The sequence below is a fragment of the Bombina bombina genome, chromosome 3 (genome assembly GCF_027579735.1).
Source record: "Bombina bombina isolate aBomBom1 chromosome 3, aBomBom1.pri, whole genome shotgun sequence".
NCBI classification, from domain to species: Eukaryota; Metazoa; Chordata; class Amphibia; order Anura; family Bombinatoridae; genus Bombina; species Bombina bombina.
This window is the reverse complement of record NC_069501.1, coordinates 1,032,669,439-1,032,689,118: the sequence shown is the minus strand read 5'-3', so window position 1 is coordinate 1,032,689,118 and position 19,680 is coordinate 1,032,669,439. Positions and strand designations below refer to the sequence as shown.

General features: G+C 37.0%; 1 protein-coding gene across 1 annotated transcript in view; it reads left to right on the top strand.

Annotated features, from left to right (window-relative positions):
* The first annotated feature begins 1,122 nt into the window (after positions 1-1,122).
* SCN8A (sodium voltage-gated channel alpha subunit 8) overlaps positions 1,123-19,680 on the top strand; it is a 262,830-nt gene continuing 244,272 nt past the window's right edge. The window contains exons 1-4 of the mRNA XM_053708233.1: positions 1,123-1,297; positions 10,837-10,900; positions 13,631-13,772; positions 19,319-19,525. Of these exons, the coding sequence (XP_053564208.1) occupies positions 1,132-1,297; positions 10,837-10,900; positions 13,631-13,772; positions 19,319-19,525 (579 nt within the window). The 5' untranslated portion in view covers positions 1,123-1,131. The remainder of the gene's footprint in view (positions 1,298-10,836; positions 10,901-13,630; positions 13,773-19,318; positions 19,526-19,680) is intronic.

Here is a 19,680-nt window from a genome sequence, read left to right as displayed (position 1 = left end):
GTTGTAACCACAAGTTTACTGTCCCTTTAATTTTTTTTTCTATTTTGAAGTTCAAAGAATATATTGCAGATTAAAGCAATTTTTTTTAATATTTTGAGGAGACGTGACCCATTAAACACGATCAAAATCTCCTTTTTAGCTTCTAGAAACAATTTTTTTGTTTAATTTATCAAGCCTTTGGTTTCATGTCTTTTCTCTCTCTCTCTCTCTCTCTCTCTCTCTCTCTCTCTCTATCTTTAATTTAGACTACTGGTAGTTGCTGTCTCCTTTCATCTAATCACCAGCATTGCTTGTCCCATGAATTATAAAAATTATTTCTAATGCTCTCTTCAAATGTAATATTCAAAATAAAAAATTTGAATCAATATATATGTATCTATTATGTATAAATTTACTAAATTCGCTATCGCATGAACTGTTCAACTTCTGAATAATATTTGTTAAATCGAATGTTACATTTGAAATTTCAAATGTGGATATTCAATCTAATTATGAACATTCAAAAACCAAAGTAACATTAAAAAAATGGAAATAACATTTGTTTACAAAATGTTAATGGATTTTCATTCTTATCAACATTCGATTGTCCAAAATGTCCGCAGGACTATTCGTTCTTCTAAGCGAATTGCAATTTCACCACATTTGCTATAGCGTGACAACCAGAGTGTTTTTCATAGATATTTAAATAAATCTGATGATCTCAGGAGGCAAAACCATTTTTAAAACATTGTAGAGCTAAATAAAACCATAAACTATATCCCAGAATCAGATGTCTAAACAAGCCAAGCCAGATTACAATGACCTAAAAAATGCTCATTTTTTTTTTCTTTCTCATTACATTTATTCTGAAAACTAATCCATGTAAATACTATCAAAGTGCTTCACTATAGCTGCCTTCTGATTTGTAAAATTCTTTGTAGCTTTTGGCCCTTTTTTTTTTTTTTGTTTTTGTTTTTTGCTTGACTTCTGAGGTATACATTTCCTAATATTGACCCAGACTACAAAAGAGTGTGATGTATTCCATGAATATGCTAATTGTTTCTGTGTATTAATTTTGTGTTTTTACTTCTTATAGGTCTGAAGACTATTGTGGGTGCCCTTGTTCAATCTGTCAAGAAGCTGTCGGATGTCATGATTTTGACCGTGTTTTGCCTCAGTGTCTTTGCTTTAATCGGTCTACAGCTTTTTATGGGCCATTTAAGACGCAAGTGTGTTGTATGGCCAATTGACATGAGTGAAACATATTTGTCCAATGGCAGCAGAGGGTTTGACTTTGCTGAATACATAATGAATGACAGTATGTAATATATTTTCCTTCAAATAACCTGTATTCTTTTCTAACTTTTATTTAAAGGCTACTAGATTTTAAAGAACATGTAATTGTAAATATGTTAAAAATAAACATGCAATCATTGTATATATTTTTAAAGGTATGTCTTTTGTTTTTTAAGAAATTAATTAAATTGACAAAGGTAATACCGTTATATTTTAAACATTTTAGGAATCAAAACATTTTTATTTGATCAATTGTGGAAAGAATAGAGATTAGAGAATGTACTATTATTATATTACATATAAAACATAATTTGTGATGAGATATAAGCTTGATCAGGGAATTATTTCAAAGACTTGAATCCTAACCTTACACAATCTATACTGAAAACTCAGAACAATTGTGCTAGGAGTTCTTGTCTTTCCAAAGGACAAATACAACCAGACTAAATTAAGATATAAAAGACGTATACTATATGGCCAAAAGTATCTGAACAACTTACCATCACACCTATTTGAGCTTGTTTCATTCAAAAACAATGGGCATTAATATGTAGTCTCCCCCCCCCCCCCCCCCATTGTGCAACTCTTTTGGGAAGGCTTTCCACAAGATTTTTTAATGTGTCTGGGAAGTATGTTTGGGGGAATTTCTGCTCATTCAGCCAAAAGATCATTTGTGAAGTCAGGAACTGATTATTGGGCAAGAAGGTCTGGTTCTCAATTGGGTTGAGTTCAGGACTCTGTGCAGGCCACTTGTGGTCCTCCGCAACAAATTCATCAAACCATGTCTTCATTGACCACGCTCTGTACACTTGGGCACAGTCCAGCTGGAACAGTTGTCTTTGAATCCTTTATCATTAAGATGCCACTTCACTGGGACTAAGGGGCAAAGCCCAATCCCTGAAAAACATCCCCAGGCCATTATCCCTTCTCTACCAAACTTTTAATCATGCACTATGCATTCCATTAGGTAGCGTTCTCCAGGAATCTTCCACACCCAGATTCTTCCATTAGACTGCCAGATAGTAAAGTGTGACTCATCATTCCTGAGAATACGTTTCCACTGCTTCAGAGTCCAGTGGTTGTTTGCTTTAACAACTCCAGACAATGCTTTGCATTGCACATGCTGATGTGAGGCTTGTGTACAGCTGCTCTGCCATGGAAAACCATTTTATGAAGCTCCTGATGCACAGTTCTTGTGCTGAAGTTTCTTCCAGAGGCAGTATAGAATTATGTAGCGAGTAATGCAACAGAACCTAGATTATTTTTATGTGCAACACTCTTCAACAACACGCTGTGTGAGTTTGTGTGGTCTTTCACATCATGACTAGGCTGTTGTTACTTCTAGATGTTTCCACTTCACAATAACAGCACTTGCAGTTGCACAGGGCAAATCTAGTAGGGTAGAAATTTTATGAACTGACTTTTGGCAAAGGTGACTTCCTATAAAAGTGCCACTTTTAAAGTGTAGCTAGCTATTCAGAAAATGGTGGTTTCTATATATTGGTATTAAATGCATCTCACATGACCACCAGAATCCACCTGCCATGTTAAGTAATATTCTTTAATTTCATGTGAGTCAAATGAGAACCAGTTCCTGAATTTGGTTTAAAAAATGTTTATTATCAATAATTTTAAATCAGTCTTTATACAACAATACTGGACATAGACTCCTAATTTGACACATTTTAAAGTTGGGCGATGAGTTCATTTCAGTGTTGGTGCGATCACAATTTTAAATTGTTTTTCAGCACTGAAAGCACAGATATATTTTCCTTATACTTAGCATGCCCTGTACCAAATGAACTTTTGGATGTTGTGACCATGCTAACTTTTTATCCCCATAGACTTCAAAAGAGAGCATAAATAAATAAAAAAAACTAACACCTATCACTCAGGCGCTAAAACTGACCACATTTAATCAAGTAAGCTATACCCGACATGAATTATGAATATTTACATTCCAATGTTCTTCACATAGAAGAAAATGTTCTATTTATTTTTAAATAGATATTTCTATATATATATATATATCTAGATATATGATGTTTTTATATATATATATATATATATATATATATATATATATATATATATATATACACAGGGAGTGCAGAATTATTAGGCAAATGAGTATTTTGACCACATCATCCTCTTTATGCATGTTGTCTTACTCCAAGCTGTATAGGCTCGAAAGCCTACTACTAATTAAGCATATTAGGTGATGTGCATCTCTGTAATGAGAAGGGGTGTGGTCTAATGACATCAACACCCTATATCAGGTGTGCATAATTATTAGGCAACTTCCTTTCCTTTTGCAAAATGGGTCAAAAGAAGGACTTGACAGGCTCAGAAAAGTCAAAAATAGTGAGATATCTTGCAGAGGGATGCAGCACTCTTAAAATTGCAAAGCTTCTGAAGCGTGATCATCGAACAATCAAGCGTTTCATTCAAAATAGTCAACAGGGTCGCAAGAAGCGTGTGGAAAAACCAATTCGCAAAATAACTGCCCATGAACTGAGAAAAGTCAAGCGTGCAGCTGCCAAGATGCCACTTGCCACCAGTTTGGCCATATTTCAGAGCTGCAACATCACTGGAGTGCCCAAAAGCACAAGGTGTGCAATACTCAGAGACATGGCCAAGGTAAGAAAGGCTGAAAGACGACCACCACTGAACAAGACACACAAGCTGAAACGTCAAGACTGGGCCAAGAAATATCTCAAGACTGATTTTTCTAAGGTTTTATGGACTGATGAAATGAGAGTGAGTCTTGATGGGCCCGTGGCTGGATTGGTAAAGGGCAGAGAGCTCCATTCCGACTCAGACGCCAGCAAGGTGGAGGTGGAGTACTGGTTTGGGATGGTATCATCAAAGATGAGCTTGTGGGGCCTTTTCGGGTTGAGGATGGAGTCAAGCTCAACTCCCAGTCCTACTGCCAGTTTCTGGAAGACACCTTCTTCAAGCAGTGGTACAGGAAGAAGTCTGCATCCTTCAAGAAAAACATGATTTTCATGCAGGACAATGCTCCATCACACGCGTCCAAGTACTCCACAGCGTGGCTAGCAAGAAAGGGTATAAAAGAAGAAAATCTAATGACATGGCCTCCTTGTTCACCTGATCTGAACCCCATTGAGAACCTGTGGTCCATCATCAAATGTGAGATTTACAAGGAGGGAAAACAGTACACCTCTCTGAACAGTGTCTGGGATCTGTGGTTGCTGCTGCACGCAATGTTGATGGTGAACAGATCAAAACACTGACAGAATCCATGGATGGCAGGCTTTTGAGTGTCCTTGCAAAGAAAGGTGGCTATATTGGTCACTGATTTGTTTTTGTTTTGTTTTTGAATGTCAGAAATGTATATTTGTGAATGTTGAGATGTTATATTGGTTTCACTGGTAAAAATAAATAATTGAAATGGGTATATATTTGTTTTTTGTTAAGTTGCCTAATAATTATGCACAGTAATAGTCACCTGCACACACAGATATCCCCCTAAAATAGCTATAACTAAAAACAAACTAAAAACTACTTCCAAAACTATTCAGCTTTGATATTAATGAGTTTTTTGGGTTCATTGAGAACATGGTTGTTGTTCAATAATAAAATTAATCCTCAAAAATACAACTTGCCTAATAATTCTGCACTCCCTGTATATATGTATATATATATATATGTATATATGACTATCTATTTAAACATATAACAATTTTCCCTATGTGAAGAACATTGGAATGTAAAATTTTTATAGCACATACACAGTGAAACACATTATTAAATATTAAAAATGAATAAAAAAGTTTTGTTATTTCGACTGTTTACCAAAATAAATTCAAGTTACAGTTAAATAATGAATATGGTCTTAAAGTGCAGTCTCAGCTTTAATTGGAGGGTATTCACATCCAAATTGGAGGAAGGGTTTAGGAATTACAGCTTTTTAATATGTAGCCCCCTCTTTTTTCAAGAGGCCATAAGTAATTGGACAATTGACTCAAAAGCGGTTTCATGGAAGGGTGTCGCCTGTTCCTTTGTTATTTCATCGTCAATTAAGCAGTTAAAATGTCTGGAGTTGATTCCAGGTGTGGCATTCGCATTTGGAAGCTGTTGCTGTGAACCCACAATATGCGTTCAAAGGAGCTCTTAATGTAAGTGAAACAGGCCATCCTTAGGCTGCAAATAAGAAAAATAAATCCATCAGAGAGATAGCGGAAACATTAGGAGTGACCAAATCAACAGTTTGGTACATTTTGAGAAAAAAAGAACGCACTGGTGAGCTCTGCAACACAAAAAGGAAGACAACAGTGGTGAATGATCGTCGGATCCTTTCCATGGTAAAGAAAAACCCTTTCACAACACCCAGCCAAGTGAAGAATACTCTCCAGGAGGTAGGCATATCTTTATCCAAGTCTACCATAAAGAGAAGACTTCACAAGACCAAATACAAAGGGTTCACAACAAGGTGCAAACCATTAATAAGCCTCAAGAATAGAAAGGCCAGATTAGACTTTGCCAAAAAATATCTAAAAAAGCCAGCCCAGTTCTGGAACAGTATTCTTTGGACAGATGAAATTAAGATCAAACTGTTCCAGTATAATGGGAAGAAAAAAGTATGGAGAAGGTTTGGAACGGCTCATGATCCGAAGCATTCCACATCATCCGTAAAACACGGTGGAGGCAGTGTGATTGCATGGGCATGCATGGCTTCCAATGGCACTGGCTCACTAGTGTTTATTGATGAAGCACCTGGAAGAATTCTGAAGTGTATAGGGATATATTGTCTGCTCAGATTCAGCCAAATTCAGCGAAGTTGATTGAACGGCGCTTCACTTTACAGATAGACAATGACCAAAACGCAGGAGTTTTTTAAGGCAAAGAAGTGGAATATTCTGCAATGGCCAAGTCAATCACCTGATCTCAACATGATCGAGCATGCATTTCACTTGGTAAAGACAAAACTAAAGGCAGAAAGACCCACGAACAAACAGCAACTGAAGACAACTGTAGTAAATGTCTGGCAAAGCATCACAAAGGAGGAAACCCATCGTTTGGTGATGCCCATGCGTTCCAGACTTCAAGCAGTCATTGCCTGCAAATGATTCTCGACAAAGTATTAAAAATTAACATTTTATTTATGATTGTGTTAATTTGTCCAATTACATTTAAGCCCCTGAAATAAGAGGACTGTGTATGAAAATGGTTGCAATTCCTAAACGTTTCATACAATATTTTTGGTAAACCCCTTGAATTAAAGATGAAAGCCTACACTTCAATTGCATCTTGATGGTTTCATTTAAAATCCATTGTGGTGGCATACAGAGCCAGAATTATGAAAACTGTCAGTGTCCAATTATTTCTGGACCTAACTGTTTACATGTGTGTATGTATGTGTGTGTATGTGTGTTTATATATATATATATATATATATGTATATATATATATGTATATATATATATATATGTGTGTGTGTGTATATATGTTTTTTTTTATATATGTGTATGTGTGTATATATGTATGTAGATATGTGTATATATATATATATATATATATATATATATATATATATATATATATGTATATATACAGTATCTAACAAAAGTGAGTACACCCCTCTCAGTTTTGAAAATATTTTATTATATCTTTTCATGTGACAACACTAAAGAAATGACACTTTGCTACAATATAAAGTAGTGAGTGTACAGCCTGTATAACAGTGTAAATTTGCTGTTCCCTAAAAATTACTAGGCACTCAGCCATTAATGTATAAACCGTTGGCAACAAAAGTGAATACACCCCTAAGTGGAAATGTCCAAATTGGGCCCAAAGTGTCAATATTTTGTGTGGCCACCATTATTTTCCAGCACTACCTTAACCCTCTTGGGCATGGAGTTCACCAGAGCTTCACAGGTTGCCACTGGAGTCCTCTTTCACTCCTCCATGATGACATCACAGAGCTGGTGGATGTTAGAGACCTTGTGCTCCCCCACCTTCCGTTTGAGGATGCCCCACAGATGCTCAATAGGGTTTAGGTCTGGAGACATGCTTAACTAGTCCATCACCTTTCCCCTCAGCTTCTTTAGCAAGGCAGTGGTAGTCTTGGAGGTGTGTTTGGGGTTGTTATCATGTTGGAATACTGCCCTGCGGTCCAGTCTCCGAAGGGAGGGGGTCACAGTACATGTTGGCATTCATGGTTCCCTCAATGAACTGTAGCTTCCCAGTGCCAGCAGCACTCATGCAGGCCCAGACTATGACACTCCCACCACCATGATTGACTGTAGGCAAGACACACTTGTCTTTGTACTCCTCACCTGGTTGCCGCCACACATGCTTGGCACCATCTGTACCAAATAAGTTTATCTTGGTCTCATCGGACCATAGGACATGGTTCTAGTAATCCATGTCCTAGTCTGCTTGTCTTCAGCAAACTGTTTGCGGACTGTCTTGTGGCATATGGTCTGAGCACTGACAGGCGGACCCCACCCCCCTTCAACCTCTGCAGCAATGCTGGCAGCACTCATACATCTATTTTCCAAACACAACCTCTGGATATGACGCTGAGCATGTGCACTCAACTTCTTTGGTCGACAATGGCGAGGCCTGTTCTAAATTAAACCTGTCCTATGAAACCGCTGAATGGTCTTGCCCACCGTGCTGTAGCTCAGTTTCAGGGTCTTGGCAATCTTCTTATAGCCTAGGCGATCTTTATGTAGAGCAACAATTCTTTTTTTCAGATCCTCAGAGAGTTCTTTGCCATGAGGTGCCATGTTGAAATTCCAGTGACCAGTATGAGAGAGTGTGAGAGCGATAACACCAAATTTAACACACCTGCTCCCCATTCACATCTGAGACCTTGTAACACTAACGAGTCACATGACACCGGGGAGAGAAAATGGCTAATTGGGCCCAATTTGGACATTTCCACTTAGGGATGTACTCACTTTTGTTTCCAACGGTTTAGACATTAATGGGAGTGTGCTGAGATATTTTAAGGGGACAGCAAATTTACACTGTTATACAGGCTGTACACTCACTACTTTACATTTTAGCAAAGTGTCATTTTGTTCAGTGTTGTCACATGAAAAGATATAATAAAATATTTACAAAAATGTGAGGGGTGTACTCACTTTTGTGAGATTCTGTGTGTTTGTATATATATATATATATATATATATATATGTGTGTGTGTGTGTACCAAAGAAAATACACTCACAGGGTTTTTGTGATATGAATAAGTCAAAAATGTATTGATGTATATGTGTATATATTATATATAATATATTATATATATATATATATATATATATATATATATATTATATATATATATATATAATATATATATATATATATATATATATATATATATATATATATATATATATATATATATATATATATATATAAGCTCAAATGAAGTGCACTCTCACTCGCCAACCCAAACTCAGACCAGGGTGCTTAACAAAATATTCAATCTTTATTTGGCAGTGACGTTTCGGGGCATTCACCCTTTCCTCTGAGGAAGGGGTGAATGCCCCGAAACGTCACTGCCAAATAAACTGATTAGTTGTGTTTAAATCCAGTGAGTGCTCATCTTTGTACAGATTATATATATATATATATATATATATATATATATATATATATATATATATATATATATGAAGTCCAAAAGAAAAAAAGTAAATGGCTCCAGCACTGTTTCTTTAAAAGTGAAAAAACCTTTATTAAGGTGACAAAATGAACAGACAGCGACGTTTCGGGTAACGCAGACCCTTAATCATGCTATGGATTGCTCTGCAGCACAGCCTTAAATAGGCCAGATGGCTTAATTACAAACATATTAACTCCATATTGGCTAAACTTTTTTTGACCATTGATAGAGATTACTACTGCCATGGCTATATGCCATGGCTCTATCAATGGTCAAAAAAAGTTTAGCCAATATGGAGTTAATATGTTTGTAATTAAGCCATCTGGCCTATTTAAAGCTGTGCTGCAGAGCAATCCATAGCATGATTAAGGGTCTGCGTTACCCGAAACATCGCTGTCTGTTCATTTTGTCACCTTAATAAAGGTTTTTTCACTTTTAAAGAAACAGTGCTGGAGCCATTTACTTTTTTCCTTTTGGACTTATATATGAGAGGTGAGCAGGACCCTCTGGCTACCGTGCACTTTGCTAATCAACTCTGAACTGTTACTTGTGCTGGACCTATTGCTCTCTTTTTATATATATATATATATATATATATATATATATATATATATAGTATATATATATAGTATATGTATACACACCCATATTATTTACACACACATATTATTTATACATGTAAATATACATTATTATTTTTTTAATAGTTATGTGAATAATTTGTATTAGATATTGTATATATGAGTGTTAAACTTTATTTTGATGTATTTGTTGTGTTTGGTGCAACTTTTTATTTAGCCCTATCCCTTTACTCCAATTTAGTTTGCGACCTTGTTTACTTTCAACTTGTAATATGAGCACAAGTTAGCACAGGTGCGATATTTCAATATGGCATACGCTAGCGTTAGTACACGACTTGTAATCTAGCCCAGAATGTTTTTTTTAAAGGTAGAATGGAAGAACATAAAGCTAATATTAGTTGTTTATGTGCATTCTTTTGTAACTGTTCTACTGTTCATTAACGGGACATGAACCTTTTTCTTTTCATGATTTAGACCATTTTAAACACCTTTCCATTTTACTTCTGTTATCTAATATGCTTAGTTCTTTTATGTATCCTTTGTTGAAAACCAGACCTAGATAGGCTCAGAAGCTGGCAACTAGATACTGATTGGTGACTGCACATATATGCCTCTTGTCATTGGCTTACCAATGTGTTCTGCTAGCTCCCAGTAGTGCATTGCTGCTTTTTCAACAAAGGATACCAAGAAAATGAAGCAAAATTAATAATAGAAATACATTGGAAAGTTGTTTAAAATTGTATTCTCTATCTGTATCATTAATGAACAATGTGGGGTTTCATATCCCTTTAACTCTCTTACTACGGGGACGATTTATTAATGTGCTGATAGACATGATCCGCTGCACATCGATAAATGCTGACAGCATATGCATTTATCATTGCACAAGCATTTTTCATGAAATGATTATGCAATACCGCCCCCTGTACACTCGCGGCCAATCGGCGGCTATCAGTGGGTGTCAATCAACCTGATCGTATCCGCAGCTCAGAGGTGGCGGACGAGTTAAGGAGCAGCGGTCTTAAGACCGCGGCTTCTTATCTCTTTTTTCCGGCCAGCCTGAAGACTCGCACCGAAACAAATGCATTAAGATGCATTCAGCGCATAATAAATTGGCCCCTAAGTGTTAAAGTGGTGGGAGGAGTAAGATGTCTTTAAGAAACAGTAGAGGCCAATAATATTATAAATGTCAGCCATTGTTAGTCTCTAATACGAGTTCTTTAGTATTTATATATCTTGCAGTAGAATTATTGAAATGTTTCTTTTTATTCTACAGTAATATGTTAGCTCAGAACAGCTCATTGATCATTTTAAATGTTCTTAATTTTTTTCCAGCAAATTTTTACAAAATCCCTGGGGCTCTTGACCCAATACTTTGTGGTAATGGATCAGATGCAGGGTAAGTAAGCTGTGTAATATCATTTTACGTACATTTTTATTATACAGTATGTGTTACTGCCTTGTATATTAGTATTATAGGAACTATTTTCAGTCATTACCCATTGTCTCCCTTATATGCTGCACAATCTATAAATGTTTCTTAACCGTCAAGGACTGGGCATTTCAGACAAAAACTTCCCTAAAAGACCAGAGCATTTTTAGCATTTTTGCCATCACTCCATTTAAACAGAAATAGAGCTTTTTTTTAATATTAACCTATCAAACTATATATATTTTTTAGTAGACAACCCAAAGTATTGATCTAGGCCCATTTTGGTATATTTCACGCCACTATTTCACCGCTAAATGCGATCAAATAAAAAAAAAAAGTTAACATTTTCACAATTTTAGGTTTCTCACTGAAATTATTTACAAACAGCTTGTGCGTTTATTGCACAACTGGTTGTAAATGCTTCTCTGGGATCCCCTTTGTTCAGAAATAGCAGACATATATGCTTTGGCATTGCTTTTTGGTAATTAGAAGGCTGCTAAATGCCGCTGTGCACCACACTTGTATTATGTCCAGCAGTAAAGGGGTTAATTAGGTAGCTTGTAGGGTTAATTTTAGCTTTAGTGTAGAGATCAGCCTCCCACCTGACACATCCCACCCCCTGATCTCTTCCTGACCCCCCCCTCAAACAGCTCTATTCCCTCCCCCACCTTACAATTGTCACCGCCATCTTAAGTACTGGCAGAAAATCTGCCAGTATGAAAATGTCTATTTATTTTTTTTTTTAAATATATTTGCTGCAGTTTAGGTTCCCCCTGTCTCTTCCCCCCCCCCCCCATAAAATCTTTCTAACCCTCCTGCAGTTTTTGGTGCGTTTTTTTTTTTTTTTAGTCCCTGTAGCGTGGCCGAGCAGTCCCACCCACTGCCACCCTCCTCCCGCCTCTTCCAGCGATGGGCCGCCCACCCACATCCCTCCTTATACTCCCACCCACCACCGATCAGCACCACCACTGTCCGATGCAGAGAGGGCCACAGATTGGCCCTCTCTGCATCGTTAACTCTGCAAATCTATTTCTGCAGTACCCCTATTTTAAGCGAGATTGTGGCAGAGAGAAGCCCAGGACTGCAGCGACGTACAGGGTACGGCGCTGGTCCTTAAGGGGTTAGATTGTTGAGTGGAATCAGATACTCCACAAAGCTTTAAAGGGACATGAAAGTCAAAATAAAGCTATATTGCTTCAGACAGACCATTCAACTTTTCAATTTGCAAATATTATTAATAAATTTGCTTTGTTCTCCTAATATCCTCAGCAGCAGCAATACACTACTAGGAGCTAGGGGAACACATCTGGTGAGCCAATGACAAAAAGCATATATGTACTGCCACCAATCACCAGTTTGGTCTGAGCAGCGCATTGCTGCTCCTGAGCCTACCTAGGTATGCTCTTTAACAAAGGATATTAAGTGAACAAAGCGAATTTGATAATAGATGTAAATTGGAAAGTTGTTTAAAATTGCATGATCTATCTGTATCATAAAAATCTCATTTTGACATTACTGTCCCTTAAAGTAAAAATTTTACTTCCTTCTTAAAGTTTTAAGTTTATCTTCTACAGCAATTTTTAACATTTTGAATAAATTATGCAATAACATTATTATTATTATTATTATTATTATTAGTCATTTGTAGAGCGCCACAGGTTCCACAGCGCTAAAGACATGGGTCTAATATGCAAGGTGACAGTTAAGGGAGACAAAGGGATAGAGGGCCCTGACAAGAGTTTCACTGTTGTAAATCATCTCTTATGAAGTTGATCTAAAAAACAGCAATGCTCATAGGCTCACATGATAAGGGGGATAGCTAAAGGAGGAGAGGGACTAAGATAGAAAAATGTTAGTGTAAATTATATGCATCCCTGAACAATAGAGTCTTTAATGAGCCCTTGAAAGTTTGAAGACTAAGGGAGAGTCGTGTAGAGCGGGGCAGGGAGTTCCACAAAATAGGGGCCAGCCTGGAGAAATCTTGTAGACGGGAATGTGAGGAGGTAACAAGAGAGGAGGAGAGAAGGAGGTCATGAGCAGAGCAAAGGGGGTGGGAAGGCGGGTATCTGGAGACGAGGTTGGAGATATAGTGTTTTGCAGTGTTATGGAGAGCTTTAAAAGTTAGTCAGGATTTTATGTTTTATTCTGGAGGTTAGAGGAAGCTAGAGAAGGGACTGGCAGAGAGTTGCAGCAGATGAAGAGCGACGTGTAAGGAAGATCAGCCTGGCAGAGGCATTTAATATGGATTGTATGGGAGATAGACGGCAGCTAGGGAGGCCAGAGAAGATGGAGTTGCAATAGTCAAGGGAAATGATGAGAGAGTGGATTAAAGTCTTAGTTGTGTCTTGTGTGAGGAAGTGGTGAATTTTGAAGATGTTCTTAAGGTGAAGACCGCAAGAATTAGTCAAATAAGGAATATGTGCAGTTTGTTTGTGTTTTACATCATTTATTCTATTGAAATATACAATTGGCAAAGTTTGTTTCACATATACTAACTCCTGAGTTAGACATTATTTATTTAATTAGAGGTTGAACATAGCTATATAATTTTCCTGGTTTGCACCAAAATCCACTGTAAAGATTGAATCTGTTATAATTCCTGTTAAAGTTCAAGTACAATTGAAATATCTAAATTTATTTTAAGTGTAATGTATTGATAAACGTTTTTAATTATTTTAATTATTATATATTTTTCAGACAATGTCCAGAGGGATACACATGTATGAAAGCTGGGAAGAATCCAAACTATGGCTATACTAGCTTTGACTCATTTGGCTGGGCTTTTTTGTCCTTATTTCGCCTTATGACTCAGGATTATTGGGAAAACTTGTATCAATTAGTAAGTATGTTTAATGCTTTTTAGTCTTATAGATAGAAACTGTGCTGACATTTAGACTTTTTTTTAACAATATGTGCCGTACATTTTTATTTACTTAGTCATTAGCAACCAACGTCACCAGATAAAAACGCTACCTGCTCAATTAATTATAGTTAAAAAAAATTATTAATAAGCACTTATACACAGTGGGCTCCAAAACAACCCAGAGGGGGAGGGAGGGGCTATACACAAATGAAAGAGGACACTTCCATTCAGTCCCAGAGGTACCCAGTGAGGGAAAGCAGGAACACCAGGGGGCACAGATACCAGTAGGTGACTTCACAGTGGTTAATCTTTCTACCCATCAACTTACAGATGCTGAGAGGAAAGTCCTGGGGTATGGTCTCAATTTTGTCCCCTCCCGGGATTTTGATTTATTCCAGACCATATTGGACGTTAATAAGATGGTTAGGGACCTTACTTTAAGGAAATTCTTCTCAGCATCACCAGACAGCATACCTAAAGAAACATATACACAGGTGAGGAGGAGGGACAACCCTGATATGCCATTTAATGATGCCTGTGCCTTAGTAGATCTAGAGGACCTGAGTTGTACACAGGAGGCTAGTTTAGAAGTTTCAATGATAAGCAAAAAACATCACAATCTGAAATCCCGGTCTAAGTTTTACCCACTACAAGCTAGGGGTAAAAGTCTGGAGGTTTTCCACAAGAGAGTTATTGAAGATCTCACTAAACTAGATGATTCCAGAAAACATGATTATTACTCCAATCTGTCTAGGTTGGAAAAAGAGGCTATTGCCAGATTACAAAACAACAAGGAAGTGGTAATTCGCCAATCGGATAAAGGGGGAAGTGTTGTCCTACTAGATACAAGTGCCTATATCCAAGAGGCATTGAGGCAACTTGAGGACTCTGAGGCATACATGGAATTGTCTCGGGACCCTACACCTGAGTATAAGGCTACCCTAAAGGACCTTTTGGATGATGGGGTGGAGATGGGCATTATTGACGATCAGACATATGATTGTCTATTGGTAGATAATCCAGTAATGCCCATCTTCCACCACCTTCCTAAGGTACATAAGAGCCTGGTGGATGTACAGGGCAGGCCAATAGTGGCAGGAATTGGGTCCCTTTTGGAACCCTTGTCCAAGTGGGTGGACCAATTCCTACAACCACTAGTTCGCAAACTGCCCAGTTTTGTGAAGGACACTACACATGTACTCTCCAGACTTAAGGATGTCGTTTGGGAGGAGGGGTACAGTTGGGCAACCATTGATGTGGTGTCCCTGTACTCCTCCATACCACACGAACATGGTCTGAAAGCTGTTTTGTTCTTTTTGAACAAAGAGACTGACCTTTCTCCTGAACATGGAGCATATGTGCTGAGAGTGGTTAATTTTCTACTCCGGCATAATTTCTTCATGTTCAGGAGTAAATTTTACCTCCAGAGACGTGGAACAGCCATGGGGGCCAAGTTTGCCCCCTCCTACGCCAACCTGTTCATGGGGTGGTGGGAGCGGTTCCACGTCTTTGGGGGTAATAGAAACCAGACCCAACATATCGTAAAATATCTGCGCTATATTGATGACCTGCTGGTCATTTGGTCAGGCAGCAAAGATCAACTTGATAATTTGGTTGATGTACTCAATGTCAATGGTGTTGGTCTACGGTTCACCTTTGAGTGGCACCAGACCAGTATAAATTACTTGGATGTTACCCTCACATCCAGTGGTGATACTGGAAGGGTTTCCTCTTCTCTCTACAGGAAACCTATCTCCGGGAATACATTGTTACACGCCAAGAGCAGTCATCCCAGGCATGTTTTCAAAGGTATAGTAAAAGGCCAATTCATGCGGATAAAAAGAAACTGCTCCCGGAGAGAGGATTTCCTGAGAGAGAGTGAGGATCTGAAAGTGAGATTGAGAGAAAGAGGATACTCCAAAAATTTGGTTAGTAAGACCTTCATGGAAGTATCTGCAATGGACCTGAGTTGTAACCAAGGGAGGGCAAGAGATAACAGATTAAAGGATGATAACTCCAACAGAATCAAACCAACGTTGGTTACAGCTTTCTCAAATCAATTTGATAAGGTCTGTAAAGTTATTGAAAGGAACTTGCCAATACTTCGAGGCGACACAGTTCTGAGACATGTTATGGACGATGGATGTAACTTCATCTATAAACGTAACATGACCCTGGGCAACATTTTGTCTCCCAGTATGTTACCCCAGCAGGATAGTGGTAGCTCATGGTTAAAGGTCAAGGGAAGTTAAAGGTCAAGGGAACATACAAGTGTGGTAAAAAAACATGCAAATCATGTGATCACATGGTTGTTTCAAAGACCTTTTCCTCAACCAAAACGTTGGAGGTTTTTGACACTAGGGGTTGCATCAAGTGTGGCAATAGATATGTCATTTACTTGATTGAATGCACCGAGTGCAAAAAACAATACGTAGGCAGAACCACCAGGCCTGTGGGTAAGCGAATCAGGGAGCATCTCTCTTATGTCTCCCAGGAAAGGGCTGTTTCTGCTCTATCCAAACATTTCTTGGAGGTACACATGGGGGATGTTGGAACCTTCAGGTGGCGGGCTATCGAGTCAGTATCTAGACCACCAAGGGGAGGTGATTTATTACATATCCTTTCCAGGCAAGAGATTTACTGGATACACAGGCTCGGTAGCCTGGTACCTGAGGGTTTCAACTCAGAATTCGACATTATAAATTATTGGCACAGATAGATCTGGCTAGTTCCAAATACTTGAGAATATATCCTTTTAACATAGTCTCTCTGTTGTCTACCACCCTATTGGCATTGTGGTATCATTATGGCTATATCAATAAACTACCCAAGAAAAACCACTCCAAATAAATTATTCTCCTAATAACTAATAATCTCCCTTTTGTTCTTCCCCTTTTTCACATATAACCTAGCTAGAGTATAAGGTAATAAAATTATATGTTCACTTGACTTTATGATTTTATAGTTCCTGTTCATCTGTTGGTAACAATAGTGTATTTTGTATTTTGTGCTGTATACATTTACACCTTTGAACAGGAGTTTGTATTCAATCAGTTTGTCATGTATTATATATGCCTTAGTTACCACCTAGCCATTTTCCTCCTGGAATCCATTAAACATTAAACCTAACGGGTGGTTTTAATTTTGGATAAGGGAAGGTATGAAAAAGTAACATATAGTGTGAGAATAAATATAGAGAAAACGATGAGGAAAAATGCTTGGAAAGTTTATGCCTTTTGCTAACATATCTATGTACTCTTCTTTACCACTCCAATAGAGTATACATATATATATATGTTTTCAATTGCTTTTGCAAAGATATATATATATACTTTGTATCCTTTGTATACAAACTCCAATCCCAGCTAGCTATGAGGTACAAGGTGTTTTTAATTTTAACAAATCATGTTAGATTGTTACCACTCCCATTTGGGGAGTGGTCAACAGGTATATAGGGTGCTTTCCCTGAATACCTGTCACTGTCTATGACTACGGCCACACTGGGCCGAAACCGGTCAGACTTTTCCACTTGTCTCTCTTGCTGAGAGTTTTATCCTGAATCATTTCAATAAAATTTGCCTTTTATATATATGGAACTGGAACCAAGTTGATTTTTTCTACCTACACTGGGACGTTTATGGATACTGTTTTGTTTTGCACTTATACACTAATTTAAAAAAAATTAAAATCAATAACCCAACAAATACACATGCCTGCTATACCATTAATTACCCTATTTAAAGGGACATTAAACCCACATTTTCTCTTTCATGATACAGATGGAGAATACAATTTTAAACAACTTTCCAATTTTCTTCTATCATCTAATTTGCTTCATTCTTTAGATATCCTCTGTTGAAAAAATAGCAAAGCACATGGGTGAGCCAATCACACAAGGCATCTATGTGCAGCCACCAATGAGCAGCTACTATGTCTATCTAGATATGCTTTTAAGCAAAGGATATCAAGAAAATAAAGCAAATCAGATAATAGAAGTGAATTAGAAAATTGTTTAAAATGGTGTGCACTTTCCAAATCATGAAAGAAAAAATTTGGGTTTCATGTCCCTTTAAATCCCTTAAAAAGAGATTAATTCAAATCTTTGTTTTTTTTAGCACAACAGGCTTAATTGCACACATCACCTATTACTATTTTTTCACGCTATTAAAAGAGATCAATAAATAAACAGGCCCTTCAACTTGAGATGTAACCACTAAGCTAAACCCACAAAATCTCTGTTTTATTTATCCTTAATGCCTATTTGTTTTTGGATTAAAGATAAAAAAAATTGTTGTTGTTGTAGTAAAGTGGTAAATGTTTTGAACTTTAGAGGTATTAATGTCAGAGACATTTTAGGATTGTGATCACTAGAAAATCACATTAACATTATAGGCCTTAGTTCAGAAATTATCTACCCAAACAAGCAAAAAGCCAGTATTTTGGTACCATCCCTTAAAATTGTACACTGAGCATTTTTGTTTTCCATGTGGGGCTTCTTACAGCCCCCTTGCAGAATTTCCCATAATTCTTTTCTTGATTTTTGCTGATTTTTGCTGCTTTTACCTGTCTGTATGTGCCCACCTAGCTCAGACCTCCCCTTTTTTTTTTAAATCATTTACTAAATGTACATCATGATGTTGTTTATATTTGTCTCCATTTCATCATACATCCTAATCACATCAGTTTTGACCAAATCCCTTGACCAATGTACCCGCATCTATGATAGGGCTGCCACTGTGATCTACAGGACTGTGAGAATTGCCATGTTGATAATGAATTCCATATACATTTGAATGTATTTGTAAATTTCATTATTACAGCTTGGTCAACTAATCGTTACATCATTGAATTGATTCAGGAGTGGAATAGTGGATCATATCAGTACATGAAATGCTACATAGACATTTTAGCCATTTTGACCATAGTTCTGACTAAATTACTTGTAGCAACCATTATAAGCATATCCTGTATAGATCTAAAAAAATACAGAAGTAATTCACCTCCAATTTTTAGGGTTTGTAGTGAATTCAAATATGAAATGAACTACTGATCTCAGATTTCATTTAATTGTACCCAAGATTTGATCACTTGAAAATCTAGGTTTATAATTGTAGTTTCAATCAGTTTTAACTACATCTGCACTTCTGTACAGGCATAATATTTTATTCTGATGTGTAAATGCACTACATGTGTTTTTTTTATTTTATTGAAAATGTTATTTGTCATATCCAATGTATCATAAATGTATTGGTTAGATAAAAATATACCGTCAGACAATGATATACATTTATTTCAAAGGTTGCGTTCTTTAGCCCTTTTTATTGTAAAAGGGGGCAACTCTAGTTGTATATAAATAGGGATATTACAATTGAATGTTATTTAGTCTTCTAAAAAGAGATGTTATAGCATCCAAAACTACTCAGTAATATGTAATATACTTCTTATGTATAGATGTCAATAAATTGTTCCATATATTACCATTTTCCAACATGTTTTCAGTTTAATCTTTTTTTTCCCCCCAGACTTTACGTGCTTCGGGAAAAACATACATGATCTTCTTTGTTTTGGTTATATTTGTGGGGTCATTTTACCTGGTTAATTTAATTTTGGCTGTAGTAGCTATGGCTTATGAAGAACAAAATCAAGCAACATTGGAGGAAGCAGAACAGAAAGAACAAGAATTCAAAGCAATGTTGGAACAACTAAAAAAGATGCAGGAAGATGCTCAGGTAAGATTTAATTTGCTACAAATTAGTAGCACATTCAGAAAGTCATGATGGCTCAAATGAATTTGTATTTCTGGTGCAGAACTTGTCAAATAAACCAAATAATTTAAGCCAGGCACACAAGAATGCCTCCTAACTTGCACATACACCCCCAATTT